The sequence below is a fragment of the Hyla sarda genome, chromosome 4 (genome assembly GCF_029499605.1).
Source record: "Hyla sarda isolate aHylSar1 chromosome 4, aHylSar1.hap1, whole genome shotgun sequence".
NCBI classification, from domain to species: Eukaryota; Metazoa; Chordata; class Amphibia; order Anura; family Hylidae; genus Hyla; species Hyla sarda.
This window is the reverse complement of record NC_079192.1, coordinates 166,978,862-166,994,424: the sequence shown is the minus strand read 5'-3', so window position 1 is coordinate 166,994,424 and position 15,563 is coordinate 166,978,862. Positions and strand designations below refer to the sequence as shown.

Below are 15,563 nucleotides of genomic sequence, written 5' to 3'. Positions count from 1 at the left end.
TTCATTCATGGTCATACAATATTCCAGAAAATATTCTGATGGGCACCTTGTGTTGTATTTTTATCATTTAGAAATATTTCACTGTTTTATATGTTACTGTATTTCCCACCAGTAATTGGTGGTTTGTGAATTTCAAACATTTCGGTTCTCTTCATGCTCTAGTTTCTTCTCTCACATCTGCTAAGACAGAACTTCATGAATCACTTTCTGTAAACTGCTTCTGCACTTCCTCATACTTTTTTTTTTAAAGCATCATACTGTACAATAAAAAGCCTTCTTTCATAGGCGTTCTATTCTCACCTTATTGCAAGTGCTCAATACAAGGATTAGCCTAGTCATTTTCATACCCAAGATGAGACTTTTTTTTTTTTTTTTAAGATCGAGCACACATACTAATACTTTTATTCTAAAACTAACAGATCCAAATGCCCCCCTTCCCACAACGGGCTGATGCGAACAACTGCGGAGGGTACCACCTATAGCAGGTATTGGATTCTTTATCAGAGACATTTGCTCGAGTCCCCAATACAGTGCAATTGTCCGGTATCTGCCCTGATACCAATACTGGAATTGGGACATCAATAACTTAAAGGGAATTTCTTGTCTAAATTTTGTCATTCCACTCAACACCTATTCTGTCAATATTATTCTCTTCTTGATATTTATGACATATCCACAGGGACTTAAAGGGGTTATCCACATAAGGTGAATTTAGTACGTACCTGGCAGGCAGTAATGGACAGGCTTAGCAGACCCACGAGGCAGACCCACGCCAGCACTACTCATCACAGGAACCCCACAAGTGCAATCTTGCATCTGATCCACCCCAGAATTAGCACTGTATGTTTGGACCTGAGGAAGGCACTCCGAAACGCGTTGTCCATTGTGTTAAATAAAATATTTATTGTCCTGTGCTGGCTGGAATCTTCCCATCTGTGACCACGTTTTGGGCAGCGCCTCTAAGACCGTTTTTCTCCATCTTCCACGTATTGCTCAAACTAGCCCTTGCGCAAGGGTCCAGTCCCGGTCAGAGTGCAGCAGCCATTACCCACTAAAACCATACCCCCACTGGTCCACTGCAAGTATTGGTCCCGGGAAACCTAGGACTAAGGCTTGCCATCCAATCTGGTGAGTATATCACTTAGGTGTGGTGGAGGGTCACACTAAGTCGGTATACGCAAACGAAGGGAGCGCCCCCTGTTTTATTTTTCCCTCTTTCCTACGACTTGTCTAAATTTTGTCATTCCGCTCAACACTTATTCTGTCAATATTATTCTCTTCTTGATATTTATGACATATTCACAGGGACTTAAAGGGTTCTCCACCATAAGGTGAATTTAGTACGTACCTGGTAGACAGTAATGGACATGCTTAGGAAAGACCTGTGCTTGTCTTGGGGCTAAATGGCTATGTTGTGAGATTACCATAATACTGTGGCTAGCTTTTTGTGAACTGGTATTTCCTGTTTGACTTTTCTTTTTTTGACTACAAATCCCACAATTCAATTTTCCTCCCTCCCACACATCACCCCACCCATTGAAACATAAATGAGCTGCATCCATTCAAAAGACCTGTGGTTTTTAATCAGGGTTCCTAGAGCTGTTGCATTAGTTGCAGATTTATCTCACTCCCATCAAGCGATCCCTCCACCCATTGAAGCAGACAGGCTCCCTGTCATCAGCTGACTAGTGATTCAGGTCTCGGCCGCATTGCAAGCTGGGAAAAATCTAATACAACAGTAATTTTGTATGCTGTTAAAAAAAAAATTGGGACTGAAAATCACAGAATTGTGAGAAAACCGTCACACACAGGTACAGACACTATATTATGAACTACACTAACTTTACAGCTCCTGTTGCATAGTCAAATAAAATAAAAAAAATCCTGGAGTACCCCTTTAACCCTATCCCAAGATCTAGGGCTCTCTAGCCCTTTTTAAGCATGCTTGCCACAGGTGGTTGGGAAGCTGAAAACACAGAAATTGCCTGCCAGCCTAATGTGGGGGAACATACTGCACCTAATGTGGGGGAACTATACTGCCAGCCTAATGTGGGGGAACATACTGCACCTAATGTGGGGGAACTATACTGCCAGCCTAATGTGGGGGACTATATTGCACCTAATGTGGGGGAACATACTGCCAACGTAATGTGGGGGACTATATTGCACCTAATGTGGGGGAACTATACTGCCAGCCTAATGTGGGGGACTATATTGTACCTAATGTGGGGGAACTATACTGCCAGCCTAATGTGGGGGACTATATTGCACCTAATGTGGGGGAACTATACTGCCAGCCTAATGTGGGGGACTATATTGCACCTAATGTGGGGGAACTATACTGCCAGCCTAATGTGGGGGACTATATTGCTCCTAATGTGGGGGAACTATACTGCCAGCCTAATGTGGGGGACTATATTGCACCTAATGTGGGGGAACTATACTGCCAGCCTAATGTGGGGGACTATATTGCACCTAATGTGGAGGAACATACTGCAAGCCTAATGTGGGGGACTATATTGCACCTAATGTGGAGGAACATACTGCAAGCCTAATGTGGGGGAACATACTGCCAACGTAATGTGGGGGACTATATTGCACCTAATGTGGGGGAACTATACTGCCAGCCTAATGTGGGGGACTATATTGCACCTAATGTGGGGAAACTATACTGCCAGCCTAATGTGGGGGACTATATTGCTCTTAATGTGGGGGAACTATACTGCCAGCCTAATGTGGGGGACTATATTGCACCTAATGTGGGGGAACATACTGCAAGCCTAATGTGGGGGACTATATTGCACCTAATGTGGGGGAACATACTGCAAGCCTAATGTGGGGGACTATATTGCACCTAATGTGGAGGAACATACTGCCAACCTAATGTGGGGGACTATATTGCACCTAATGTGGGGGAACATACTGCCAACGTAATGTGGGGGACTATATTGCACCTAATGTGGGGGAACTATACTGCCAGCCTAATGTGGGGGACTATATTGCTCCTAATGTGGGGGAACTATACTGCCAGCCTAATGTGGGGGACTATATTGCACCTAATGTGGGGGAACTATACTGCCAGCCTAATGTGGGGGACTATATTGCACCTAATGTGGAGGAACATACTGCAAGCCTAATGTGGGGGACTATATTGCACCTAATGTGGAGGAACATACTGCAAGCCTAATGTGGGGGACTATATTGCACCTAATGTGGGGGAACATACTGCCAACGTAATGTGGGGGACTATATTGCACCTAATGTGGGGGAACTATACTGCCAGCCTAATGTGGGGGACTATATTGCACCTAATGTGGGGAAACTATACTGCCAGCCTAATGTGGGGGACTATATTGCTCTTAATGTGGGGGAACTATACTGCCAGCCTAATGTGGGGGACTATATTGCACCTAATGTGGGGGAACATACTGCAAGCCTAATGTGGGGGACTATATTCCACCTAATGTGGGGGAACATACTGCAAGCCTAATGTGGGGGACTATATTGCACCTAATGTGGAGGAACATACTGCCAACCTAATGTGGGGGACTATATTGCACCTAATGTGGGGGAACATACTGCCAACGTAATGTGGGGGACTATATTGCACCTAATGTGGGGGAACTATACTGCCAGCCTAATGTGGGGGACTATATTGCACCTAATGTGGGGGGACTATACTGCCAGCCTAATGTGGGGGACTATATTGCACCTAATGTGGGGGAACATACTGCCAACGTTTTGTGGGGGACTATATTGCACCTAATGTGGGGGAACTATACTGCCAGCCTAATGTGGGGGACTATATTGCACCTAATGTGGGGGAACTATACTGCCAGCCTAATGTGGGGGACTATATTGCACATAATGTGGGGGACTATATTGCACCTAATGTGGGGGAACTATACTGCCAGCCTAATGTGGGGGACTATATGGCACCTAATGTGGGGGGGACTATACTGCCTGCCTAATGTGGGGGACTATATTGCACCTAATGTGGGGGAACATACTGCCATCGTAATGTGGGGGACTATATTGCACCTAATGTGGGGGAACATACTGCAAGCCGAATGTGGGGGACTATATTGCACCTAATGTGGGGGAACATACTGCAAGCCTAATGTAGGGGACTATATTGCACCTAATGTGGGGGGACTATACTGCCTGCCTAATGTGGGGGACTATATTGCACCTAATGTTGGGGAACATACTGTCATCGTAATGTGGGGGACTATATTGCACCTAATGTGGGGGACTATATCGCACCTAATGTGGGGGAACATACTGCCTGCCTAATGTGGGGGACTATATTGCACCTAATGTTGGGGAACATACTGTCATCGTAATGTGGGGGACTATATTGCACCTAATGTGGGGGACTATATTGCACCTAATGTGGGGGAACATACTGCAAGCCGAATGTGGGGGACTATATTGCACCTAATGTGGGGGAACTATACTGCCAGCCTAATGTAGGGGACTATATTGCACCTAATGTGGGGGACTATATTGCACCTAATGTGGGGGAACTATACTGCCAGCCTAATGTGGGGGACTATATTGCACCTAATGTGGGGGGACTATACTGCCAACGTAATGTGGGGGACTATATTGCACCTAATGTGGGAGAACTATACTGCACCTTATGTGGGGGACTATATTGCACCTAATGTGGGGGAACTACAAGCGAATGTGGGTGAACTGTACTGCACCTAATGTGGGGGGAACTATACTGCCAGCCTAATGTGGGGGACTATTTGGCACCTAATGTGGGGGGGACTATACTGCCTGCCTAATGTGGGGGACTATATTGCACCTAATGTGGGGGAACATACAGCCATCGTAATGTGGGGGACTATATTGCACCTAATGTGGGGGAACATACTGCAAGCCGAATGTGGGGGACTATATTGCACCTAATGTGGGGGAACATACTGCAAGCCTAATGTGGGGGACTATATTGCACCTAATGTTGGGGAACATACTGTCATCGTAATGTGGGGGACTATATTGCACCTAATGTGGGGGAACATACTGTCATCGTAATGTGGGGGACTATATTGCACCTAATGTGGGGGACTATATTGCACCTAATGTGGGGGAACATACTGCCTGCCTAATGTGGGGGACTATATTGCACCTAATGTTGGGGAACATACTGTCATCGTAATGTGGGGGACTATATTGCACCTAATGTGGGGGACTATATTGCACCTAATGTGGGGGAACATACTGCAAGCCGAATGTGGGGGACTATATTGCACCTAATGTGGGGGAACTATACTGCCAGCCTAATGTAGGGGACTATATTGCACCTAATGTGGGGGACTATATTGCACCTAATGTGGGGGAACTATACTGCACCTAATGTGGGGGGACTATACTGCCAACGTAATGTGGGGGACTATATTGCACCTAATGTGGGAGAACTATACTGCACCTTATGTGGGGGACTATATTGCACCTAATGTGGGGGAACTACAAGCGAATGTGGGTGAACTGTACTGCATCTAATGTGGGGGGAACTACAACCTAATGTAGGGGAACTACTACCTAATGTGAGGGACTATACTGCCAACCTAATGTGGGGGAATTGTACTGCACCTAATGTGGGGAAATTGTACTGCCAACCCTAATGTGGGGGAATTGTATTGACAACCCTAATGTGGGGGAACTACAACCTAATGTGGGGGATCTATACTGCCAACCTAATGTGGGGAGAACATACTGCAAGCCGAATGTGGGGGACTATATTGCACCTAATGTGGGGGAACTATACTGCCAGCCTAATGTGGGGGACTATATTGCACCTAATGTGGGGGAACTATAATGCCAGCCTAATGTGGGGGACTATATTGCACCTAATGTGGGGGACTATATTGCACCTAATGTGGGGGACTATATTGCACCTAATGTGGGGGAACTATACTGCCAGCCTAATGTGGGGGACTATATTGCACCTAATGTGGGGGACTATATTGCACCTAATGTGGGGGACTATATTGCACCTAATGTGGGGGAACTATACTGCCAGCCTAATGTGGGGGACTATATTGCACCTAATGTGGGGGGACTATACTGCCAACGTAATGTGGGGGACTATATTGCACTTAATGTGGGAGAACTATACTGCACCTAATGTGGGGGACTATATTGCACTTAATGTGGGAGAACTATACTGCACCTAATGTGGGGGACTATATTGCACCTAATGTGGGGGAACTACAAGCGAATGTGGGTGAACTGTACTGCACCTAATGTGGGGGGGGAACTACAACCTAATGTAGGGGAACTACTACCTAATCTGGGGGACTATACTGCCAACCTAATGTGGGGGAATTGTACTGCACCTAATGTGTGGAAATTTTACTGCACCTAATGTGGGGAAATTGTACTGCACCTAATGTGGGGGAAATGTACGGCACCTAATGTGGGGGAAATGTACGGCACCTAATGTGGGGGAACTGTACTGCCAACCCTAATGTGGGGGAATTGTATTGCCAACACTAATGTGGGGGAACTACAACCTAATGTGGGGGATCTATACTGCCAACCTAATGTGGGGAGAACTGTGCTGTGTACTTAAAGTGGTAGTCCACTAATAAGATATATATGTGTGCATAGGAATTTATTCATGTTTTGTTATCTATAGTCCGACCCTCCAACGGTCTGAGGGACCGTGAACTGGCCCCCCGTTTAAAAAGTTTGAGGACCCCTGGGCTAGGTAATAACCCTGTGAAAAAGCAGCTCTTAAGGATAAAAAGGCTCACTAGTGCCATCTAAAAATCTCTAGCCATGTTATTAGGCTATATAAAATATATACCTTACTTATCAAAAGGCAGAACGAAAAAAAAAAATGAATTACTGAATAAAGAATACTTTCTTACTTGAATATATGCCTCTAGTCCTTGTCGTCTTTGCTCCTGCACCTTGGACATCCAGTTTGGAACCCTTTTGGGGGGAAAGTCAGGAACTTTGCATGTCTTCTTGAGCTGTGCAGACACAAAGATTTTCACTCACTTTAAAAGACAGTTTGGAAAAGTGTCAGACCTTTATATGTATCTTTGCTACTTGCATAAATTATTATTGTGGTACTTCAGAAGCCCCCACCCCCTCAAAAAACAAATAGAAATAATAATTAACATAGTACAACCAAACTGTGGACCAGTAATATCTATGAATTGCATTAAATATAAGTAGTTGCATTTACTTGTTTACATTACAATATAGTACGGTCACAAACTAAAACATCATTCCTGTACTGGATCAAGCAGGAGACTACGTGGATGTCCAAAAAGAGATAAAGATGAGAGCTTTTATCTCTTTTATGGACATTGCTTACACACATATTCCTGAGCACCACTACACATTGCTAATAGAGATTACACACCCCAACTGTTGAATGTCATTTACTTATTAGAATCGGTTATTAATGGCGGAAGTGCCAAACATTCTTTCTCTGTATTGCATAGACTATGTTAATGCATTGCTAGGACTGTAAGTACAGATAAGACACAACCAATGCTTGTTTACAGCTGGGGAGTGTTACATAGATCTCAGAATGAGGATAGCTGTGGACTGCCGGGTTCATTTGTAATAAGAGCATCTTCTCAATGAGTGAAAAGAATTTAAAGACTGATTAGAAAAGGAACCTTCTATAACAAATATGGTCTTTACTCCTATCTAGACATTATCGTGCCATTGCATAGGCAGACTAATCTGCAGGAGTAGCTAACAAATAATACGTTTTATGCTTGGATGAAGTTTTCGAACAAATCTGAAAGACAGAAAAGAAAAAGGAAAACTTACCAGCTTATGAAGTGTATGAAATTCACTATACCGGCGGTCCAGTGTATGTCGACGGCCATTGCATAAAACATCTAATTTGAAAACCTAACAAGAAAAACAAACAGATTCCCTTTCAAACAAAAATACAAGAATACATCATGAAAGTGCAAATGAAATGTCTGTTAAGAAGCAGAGAGCTATAGCTAATGCCTTCAGTGTTCATGTCTAGTCTTCTGGTGCTGTAAAATGGGTATCCGGTATATATGCCAGGTCCTAGTATACACAGAAAATCTACTTTTACATACCAGAGAAACAGCACTTACAGTGGTTGTTGCAGGACGGTATCCAATGTAAGATACCTACACATGCACTGTCTATAGAAGCACTCAAGGTACACGGGTACAGCACTAGTGTTTGTTCTGCATTTCCATAGTGAATGCATGGAGTGAGTGCTGACTCCGCACTCCATGCAGCAGGGAGATTTGGGGCTCCGATCTGAAGATTGCAGGGAGTTCCAGAGGTCAGACACCTGCAATCAGACACTTATTTTTAAAAGCTCTTCTTTTCTTAAGCTGGCATCATACTGGCATCATCAAAAAAGTCATCCAGACCCTGAGGCAGAAGGGTTTAGGACTGATGTTTTGTCCCATCTGTTGGGTGAAGGAGAGACTAAACAGGCTAAATTTTACATGTCCGTTATATTCCTCAATAGATTAGTGGCCATCAGAGAATTTGGATAGTGGTTTATCCACCTGGTAGATAAATATGCAAGTAAAAAGGTGTTGACTGATGCGTAAAAAATGCGGTTGCAGGGGGTGCGACTGATCAGGCAGGTAGGGGGAAGAGGGGCACACCTGGGGATCTGTGGGAAAAGTTCTGCACCCTCGGGCGAATGCAGCTCTCAAATGCATTTGCGTCCTTAGGATACACACACAGTTCTTAAGTATGTTGAAAAATAAAGGTATGGAGTGCAGGGAGCGGAGTGACAGGTGAGATACAGTATATTTTTTCTATCCAAGACGGGATTACAACCATCTCTAAAAAAAGATTAACTAGTCGGACTATTAAAACTGAACTTTTATTTGTGTGCAATAAAAAGCTAAGGTTTGTGTCGTCCGACCCACAATGAGAATGCAAGTAGCAATAAAATTGTACTTTTGACTTCTAACACCATGCCACATTATTCTGTGGTTTCCCTGAAAGAAAACAGCCTGGTGTAAACACCTATCTCTAGTATTATCAATACAAGGACTGATAAGCTGAGATTTGAGTCTACTGTGTGGCCAATGGAAGGCCATTGTGGCAGATGTACTGCCTGTATAAAGGAGAGCTTTTTATTTACCATTAGCTGTTAAGGTTCAACAGTCTGTTTGGTGAATCTATGTGAAAAGGCACTAGAATAATGTTAGTCAAGTAACTTGAAATGGCGACATCTTTTCCAGACATTCTGCATACAATAGATATACAGCCGCATGAGGATCTATGCCATTAAGCAAGGCGATGCAGTAACCTAAAAAAAATCTTTGGTTTTAAGGAAGAGTTTTGATCATGATAGGTACTCTTTAAGGTATTTAGAGCCTTTTTATTTTGCTTACTCCGGGTGCACAAAAAGTTGTATGTGCGCCTAAGCACTTTTTTGTGGGTAAGCAGAAAGTTACAAACAGCCTTACCAAAGCAAATTTCTGTTTTTACTTTGCAGTGGTCACAAATTTATGATGTGCAAAAGTCGCACATAGGCACAAAAAAAAAAAAAAAAAAGTTGCAAACCCCTTAAAAAAAAGTCAGAAGTCTGCTCCAGGTCTGATCTGGGGTACAAAACTCCTGTACGTAAGCAAATTTAAAAAGTCGCAATAAAGTCTCACAGAAGTCTCAGCTGCGACTTGCGTTTTGCTATTGTGCTCCAAATTGATCAACCCCCTGTGTTAGTATGATAAATATGTAGCACAAGCAAAACTAAAGTAAAAAAAAAAATTTACTACAGAAATTGCTTACCAAAGCAAACAAACAATGATAAATGTCCTGATTACTCTTGGGATAAATCAAAGCCCATTTGACAGGACGGTTACCAGTAAGTTGACCTCAGTTAATACGATTTTAATAGTACAAGTAATAATAACCACACCTCAAGGACACTACCATTAAAAATGGGGCATAATGTTCAAAAATGTAAAAGGACTATTAAAAGAAAATATTACTAGAAATTACAGCACTGTAACTAGGTAATACAATACTTAAATTCAATGTTATATTTTCATATTTTGACCTGCTATATTGCTTATGAGCCGGTCAAAATATGAAAATATAAGATCCAATTTAAGTATTGTATTACCTAGTAACAGTGCTGTAATTTCTAGTAATATATCCTCCACTTGGGCCCAGGGGTAGGAAAGCAATATTAGTGCTTGTTTTTAATACGTGTGTATTTTTGTATGTAATAAATATCATATAAAATTGAAGCACGGTCCTGCACCATATTTAATGGTGGTGTCCTTTAGGTGTGGTTATTATTTCTTCTACTATTAATCTTTACTGACCGTTGGGTATCGGCAAGTAACCATGATAACCTCGGACATTTTAGCTGTGAGCTGCACACATTAGTAGTTTTAATACAGTTTTAACCTGAGTTTTTCCAGATATATACTTTACACTCAAACACAAATTGAATACATTTTTTTTTATCATTTTCATGAAATTTTTTAGCCTTTCAGCTTTTTTCTATTTTTTTTTTTACTACAATTGATAATTCAACTTTTGCCTGTTCCTATTCCACCACTAACAAGACATGCGCACATACATATTGGAAATATTCTCATACTGCCCACAGAAAATGCACATTGTAATGTTTGCAAAGACTGTATGCATTACATATACTGAAAGTCTCAGCACTTGTAGGAAGCAATTTTGGAATCAGAGTTTCTCTTTATAGGAAGGGTTCACCTATAAATATTATTTGACTTGAGAAATTAATGCAGAAGAAAAAAAATGGATGCCAGCATCTATTTCAAGATCAAAAATTTAATTTTCTAAATGTATTTTTTTTTTGGCTCAAATACCTTCAAGTTTACCCAAACTGTTGAACCATATGCTGTTCCTCATAATTGTTTCTCAAAATCTATCCTCTGTGATCCCTACCATTCACAAATATAAAAAGCATCTCAGGGCTGCTGAATGCAGCATGTCCATTTTCATTTTATGTTTTTTTTTTTTTTTAATTAGGCTCAGTTCACACAAGTATTTTTTTGCTGCCAATTTGCTCCAGCAGATTTTGCTGCCCATTGAATTTAATGGGTAGCAAAATCTGCTACAGCATATCTTGCAGCAGAAAATATGCATGTGTGAACTGACCTTTTGGGTACAAACACAAGCTGCAGATACGCTGCAGATTTTATGAAGCAGAATATTTGCCAAAAGCAGGAAAGGATCCAGCTGGAAGAGGAAATATCAAGGAAGGTGTTATACCTTCCCCCTTTCAGCCAGATCCACTTCCTGCCTTTGGCACATTTTCTGCTGCAGAACATCTGCAGCATATCGGTAACATGTATTCCTCCCTTCAAAGGGAATTTGTCAGCTGCAATTCATGTTCCAAACTGCTGATACTGTTAGATGGCTGTTAGTACAAGGAGACACATGGTATCTTTCATATATCTATCTGTGCTTTCCTAACTAAAAAAAAATAAATAAAAAACAAAACACTTTAGTTCTATAATACAAAGTGTCAAAAAGGCATTCCATAACCCCTGAAGTGCTGGGGGCTGGTATGCCTCCTCAATACCACTCCCATCATACTACAACTACGAGCAGCTGTTAGTGTTTATTGTTGATGGTCAGATAATTTGCTTGGCGTTTCTCAGGCTAGGTTTCCACTTTTGTTTTGTTTTTTTCTTTTTTACGCCAAAAAAAATGGCAGCAAACACACCAGAAAAACTGCCACAACTTTTTCTGGCGTTTTTTCTGGCGTTTTCCCTGGTGTGTGGAAACAGCCAGTTTTGTCCCCTGTTGCAGTTTTCTCACTGTCTTCAGGTACCATTCTATGGGTCGGATGCTGGGCGCCCGGTCCACAGTGTGTAAGGAGATGAGGAGTGATGTACAGCATCAATACTCACCTCCCCCGGCCGTATAGTATACAGGGGGCATAGTGTACCTGTATATACTATACACGAGCCGGGAATCCTGTCACCAGACTGACAGGACTCCCTGCTCCTATAGCCCCTTTGGGTGGTATACAGAATATACAGCTATCTATAGATAGCTGTATATAGTGTATACAGAACACGAGGTCCACTTACCTCCCTCGCTCCCTGTCCCCGCCGAGTCCGTGTAGGGATGCCCCTAGTGATGACGTCCTTAGGGGCGGAGCTACAAAAGGGAGCCAGGCTAGTAAGTCAGATGCTCTGTTCACATTTTCTGTTTTGTATAATGTGAACTGGGGATCGACCGATTATCGGTTTGGCCGATATTATCTGGCGATATTCACGATTTTGGACTTTATCGGTATTGGCAATTACCTTGCCTATAATGCAATAATGCCCCGCCACCACCGCACCGCGGAATATCGGTATAAGTTATTGGCTATCGGCCCTAACCTTCACAGAGTATCGGTATCGGCCCTAAAAAAAAAAAAAAAAAAATCGATATCAGTCGATCCCTAATGTGAACAGACCCTTCTGGCAGTGTCCTCCCAGTCAGAGAGACTCCAGCTGTTGCTAAACTACAACTCCCAGCATGCCCAGACAGCCAAAGGCTTTCGGGGCATGCTGGGAGTTGTAGTTTTGACACAATTGTAGGCTCTCTGTTTGGAAAGACATTTCATTATGGGCGCTCTCCCCAATCTATAGATACTTGTATATAGTATATACCGCCCAAAAGGGTTAACCTACACTGTCCAGCAGTGTAAGTTAACTCTTTCCTTGCTGGGCTGACGCATAGCGCACAGCTCAGCAAGGGGTTAAGTGAGCCAGCAATGTGTATACTGTATACACATTGCAGGCTCACTATAAGTAGAATAGATATATGACCAGATCACATCGAGTGTCACTCCTGACACCCACTGTGATCCTCCTGTATAATGTATAGATGCGCCAGGCGCTCTTCTATGGTCCCCTGCACTGAAGTATATATACACATATTCCTATTGCCCACAGAGTTGTGATTGGCTGGCCGGCCGCATCTATTAATTATACATGAAGATTGCAACGGACCCGGGCGATCTGTCAATTAGTACAGGTACTACTCCCATTATGGAACATTTTGTTGTAAAAAAGATAAATTTTGTTAAATACAATTTTTTCCATCAATACTGTATCTTTTTTATAATTCTTTTTTAAAGGTACCCTATGAAATTTTAATTAAAAAAGGTATCTCCATCACTTTTTTGGATTGCTAAAGTCCATAAAAGAATAAAAACCACCTGCAAAAATGGCAAAGCTAAAACCCACATGGCATTTTTTCATTCCCATAGACTTCTATGGGATGAAAATGCCAAGATTTTCCCCCAAAAAAACGCCATAGTCTCAACAAGAGGTCGTTTTTGAAAAACTGCCAAGGAGCCCAAAATAGCTGAAAAAACGCCAAAAATGATTAAAAAAAAAAAAAAAGGGCAAACTGAAAAACTATATAACTTGTAATTGGCAACAAAGTTACTAAGTATCCTCTGTGCTAAACTCACATTGATACCTGTATCTTCATGAATGGGGTTGTTGAAGTCCGCGACCCTGCTGATGTTTCCTCGGGTTTTTCTGCAGGATTCGCTGCTCTGCAGTGTCCGGGTGCAACGTTCTGCAGAAGTCCGGGAGGATGATAGTATAGTAGTCCAGTACGATGGAAATGCTGTATAATCTATCTTGTGGGTATGCCGATAGATGGATCGATTGCAAGGGGATTGCAGATCCCTGACGAAGGAAGCCGCTAGCTTCTGAAAAGCTTCGGAGATACTCCCTTGTCCCTCATTGTGCCCACTAGTGACGTCACTCTACCAGGCACTCACGGATCTGCACACACCGGCGGGAACCAGAGGGGTAGAGACGCCACCGGCCAGGGCTCTCTCCCTATTTTCTCTGGGTCCCCCCTTGCAATCGATCCATCTACCGGCATACCCACAAGATAGATTATACAGCATTTCCATCCTACCGGACTACTATACTATCATCCTCCCGGACTTCTGCAGAACGTTGCACCCGGACACTGCAGAGCAGCGAATCCTGCAGAAAAAGCAGAGGAAACATCAGCAGGGTCGCGGACTTCAACAACCCCATTCATGAAGATACAGGTATCAATGTGAGTTTAGCACAGAGGATACTTAGTAACTTTGTTGCCAATTACAAGTTATATAGTGTTGCAATATTCTGATATAACATAACATCATATAGTCTCACTAAGCGCTCATCCATATTATACTTCTTAGTGTTTTATAAGTGGGACATTTTTCTATCGCTTAATACTGTATGGTTTTCAGGGAAACATACAGGATTGAGCAGCTAAGTGAGCACTCTCCATCTGACAAGCGCCTATGTATATTTATTTTCTTACCAAACTGAAAAACACCAAGTGCATATGGCATTGTGTTGCTGTTTCCTATTGACTTGCAGCTAACAACTGGCTGCAGCGTTTTCTTTAAAAAAAAAAAAAAACGCCACGCGGCAGAATGGGCGTTTTTATTGGCGTTTTACCAAGTGGAAACCTACCCCACTCTTACCAAATTGATGGGCATGACACTCTTGGATGTCTTAAAGCCCCTATTGCTCCCTTCTCATTCCTAATAATATATGACGCCATGCGTGTTTGAAAAAAAAAATATTTCTTCATTGTAACACTGAACATTTTGGAAAACAAATGGAGATAGATATATATTAGATTCACTCAAATAGCTCAATATATGAATAAGAGCCTAAAGAGGAAAATGTAATCTTCTGCAAATTCTCATCACAATGTTCTCTACTCGTAAAAGATTCAGATAACATAGATTTCTATCTTACACAATTGCTGGTTATGTACTGTATTTCAAGATATATACGCACAAACCACAAAGGTGAGCCTTATATATGTTTATATTATGTTGTAAAATACAAAAGCTTAAAAGGCCAAAACATAATACAAATCTGAATATTATACAGTGGCAAGCTGGGTAATTGTGTCAATAACAAAACATGTTCTTTCCTATTCTAACTTTTGACATTTGATCTAAGGTCAGATCATGTGACAGACCTGAACGCAGATTCTTTTGCTCTCGGTGAACAACAAACAACCAAGCCCCACACCCAAGTCCTGTATGACAAAGCAAGCAGGATTTCGTTTTAAAACAGAAGTCCTGAATTCTGACTAAAAGATAAGGTAAATGCCATCTACATGAGCAGTCTATTTAGGTCATCTACAAGGTTTAAGTGTATGTTCGCATAATTCCCATGAATCACCCAGAATCTGGATCCAAATCATAAGAAAATTTGTGAGAAAATCCACAACAAATTGTGCTAAATTTGGTGGGGAAAAAAAATTCAATGATAATGCTTTCCTTGTCCTCTGCCAGTCTCTGTTACATGTTTAGTTTTTGTTTTCTTTGTTTACTTTTTCCCCCTGAATGAGATTTTTTTGCAGCAAATAAGATCCACAACACATTAGTTTTTAAGCAAATTTTTACTTTCCCAAAAAATTCCTTGGGTGAAAAGAACAGAAAATCCACAACATGAACTGACATGCTTGTCAGCTGACATGTGGACAAGGTTTAAGAAAATCTCATCCCCTTCTGTACTCTGCTGTAGCTTTTCCATCCTCAATCCAGCCCA

At 42.0% G+C, this 15,563-nt stretch overlaps 1 protein-coding gene across 3 annotated transcripts in view; it reads right to left on the bottom strand.

Moving 5' to 3' along the window:
- The window catches only part of SNX22 (sorting nexin 22), a 51,329-nt gene that overhangs the window by 16,177 nt on the left and 19,589 nt on the right, over nucleotides 1-15,563 (bottom strand). For all 3 annotated transcript variants that reach the window (XM_056572637.1, XM_056572636.1, XM_056572635.1), the window contains 2 exons: nucleotides 7,810-7,893; nucleotides 6,888-6,992 (listed from right to left, as the gene is read on the bottom strand). In XM_056572637.1, the coding sequence (XP_056428612.1) occupies nucleotides 6,888-6,992; nucleotides 7,810-7,893 (189 nt within the window). The remainder of the gene's footprint in view (nucleotides 1-6,887; nucleotides 6,993-7,809; nucleotides 7,894-15,563) is intronic.